The sequence below is a fragment of the Poecilia formosa genome, unplaced genomic scaffold (genome assembly GCF_000485575.1).
Source record: "Poecilia formosa unplaced genomic scaffold, Poecilia_formosa-5.1.2 Scaffold527, whole genome shotgun sequence".
Taxonomy (NCBI): Eukaryota; Metazoa; Chordata; class Actinopteri; order Cyprinodontiformes; family Poeciliidae; genus Poecilia; species Poecilia formosa.
In genome coordinates this window covers 137083-138255 of record NW_006800466.1, presented here as the reverse complement: position 1 = coordinate 138255, position 1173 = coordinate 137083, and the positions used below count along the sequence as shown (strand labels likewise).

The following is a 1173-nucleotide window of genomic DNA, read 5'->3' as shown; positions in this document are numbered from 1 at the left end:
CCTGTACTGACATCCAGGCTCCTCCCCCTTGCCATAGCATTTGGAGAAAATTTAGATGCATTTATCTGCTTTATGTGTGATGGGATCTGGACTCACGGTTCAACTGGGTGAATATTAACTAAACCGCATAAAAATGCAGCTATATAGCCGATTTTAATGTGATTATAATTTGACGGGTAAAAATAGTAAATGACCGATTTTTAAAAATCCTTTCGGTCAAGATGACGGAGAACAAAAAAGGCTAGCGCGACGTCTGTGTAGCCCCTACCAATAAAACAGCATAACACTGGTAAAGTACTGCAGCATATCACCTTACAGCTAAAGATAAAGAAAGTACAGCCATTTATGTAATGCAACAATCCTTCATCAGTCATAAGTTATTTTTTTCTGACACAGGTATGCAGATTTGTTTTAGATCATTTAGGGCAAAATTAAGTGTAAGATTTATTTTAAAGTGGGATTCAAAGAATACAACTTGTGTTTCGTACACAAATTGTATTGAAGAGGTGTAACTGCTGATTTGTATTTCTGAAAGCCTGGAAAAAATCTATAGCTACAAAACTCTTCAAGGATTTTTCTCCACAACTTCTCAATTACAAACCACAAACACTTTTGCATCAAAAATTCCTTCATAAAAACGTTTCATTATAGATAAAAGACGTAGGTTCCTTCACAGGGTAAGCTTCTGAGCATGTGCATTGTCTTCTTAACGATATTTTTTTTTTACTTTAAGTTAAACTTACTAAAATATGCCATGTTTGAAATTCCAACTCATTTATATTAATTAATTTGGACATAGCTCAATTTATTTAGTTCAACAATTCACTGACTTTTTTTTTTTTTTGAGTGTGGAATGAGGAAGTCTCATTGTTTGTGGAGATTTATATAGCTCATTATGACAAAGAGTCTTACCTTTGAAGAGCTGGAACATCCCAGGGACTATGATGGTGGTGATGGCCACTAACTTGCTGATGGTGAGGAGGATCTGGATCCTTGCTGTCCAGGTGACACTCATACTGTTCAGATAAACAACAGAAGCTGCAGGGAAACAGAGCAGTCAGAGGCCGCTTACCTTCTCATACTGACACAGCTGATGACACACACATACTGTGAGAGTCTGCTTTAAGCCTAAAGGCAACTATGATAACAACCAATGGCCATGTTGTGTAGTAG

General features: G+C 36.7%; 1 protein-coding gene across 1 annotated transcript in view; it reads right to left on the bottom strand.

Annotated features, from left to right (window-relative positions):
• The window catches only part of slc7a11 (solute carrier family 7 member 11), a 58387-nt gene that overhangs the window by 44570 nt on the left and 12644 nt on the right, over positions 1 to 1173 (bottom strand). The window contains exon 5 of the mRNA XM_016664912.1: positions 913 to 1038. Within this exon, the coding sequence (XP_016520398.1) occupies positions 913 to 1038 (126 nt within the window). The remainder of the gene's footprint in view (positions 1 to 912; positions 1039 to 1173) is intronic.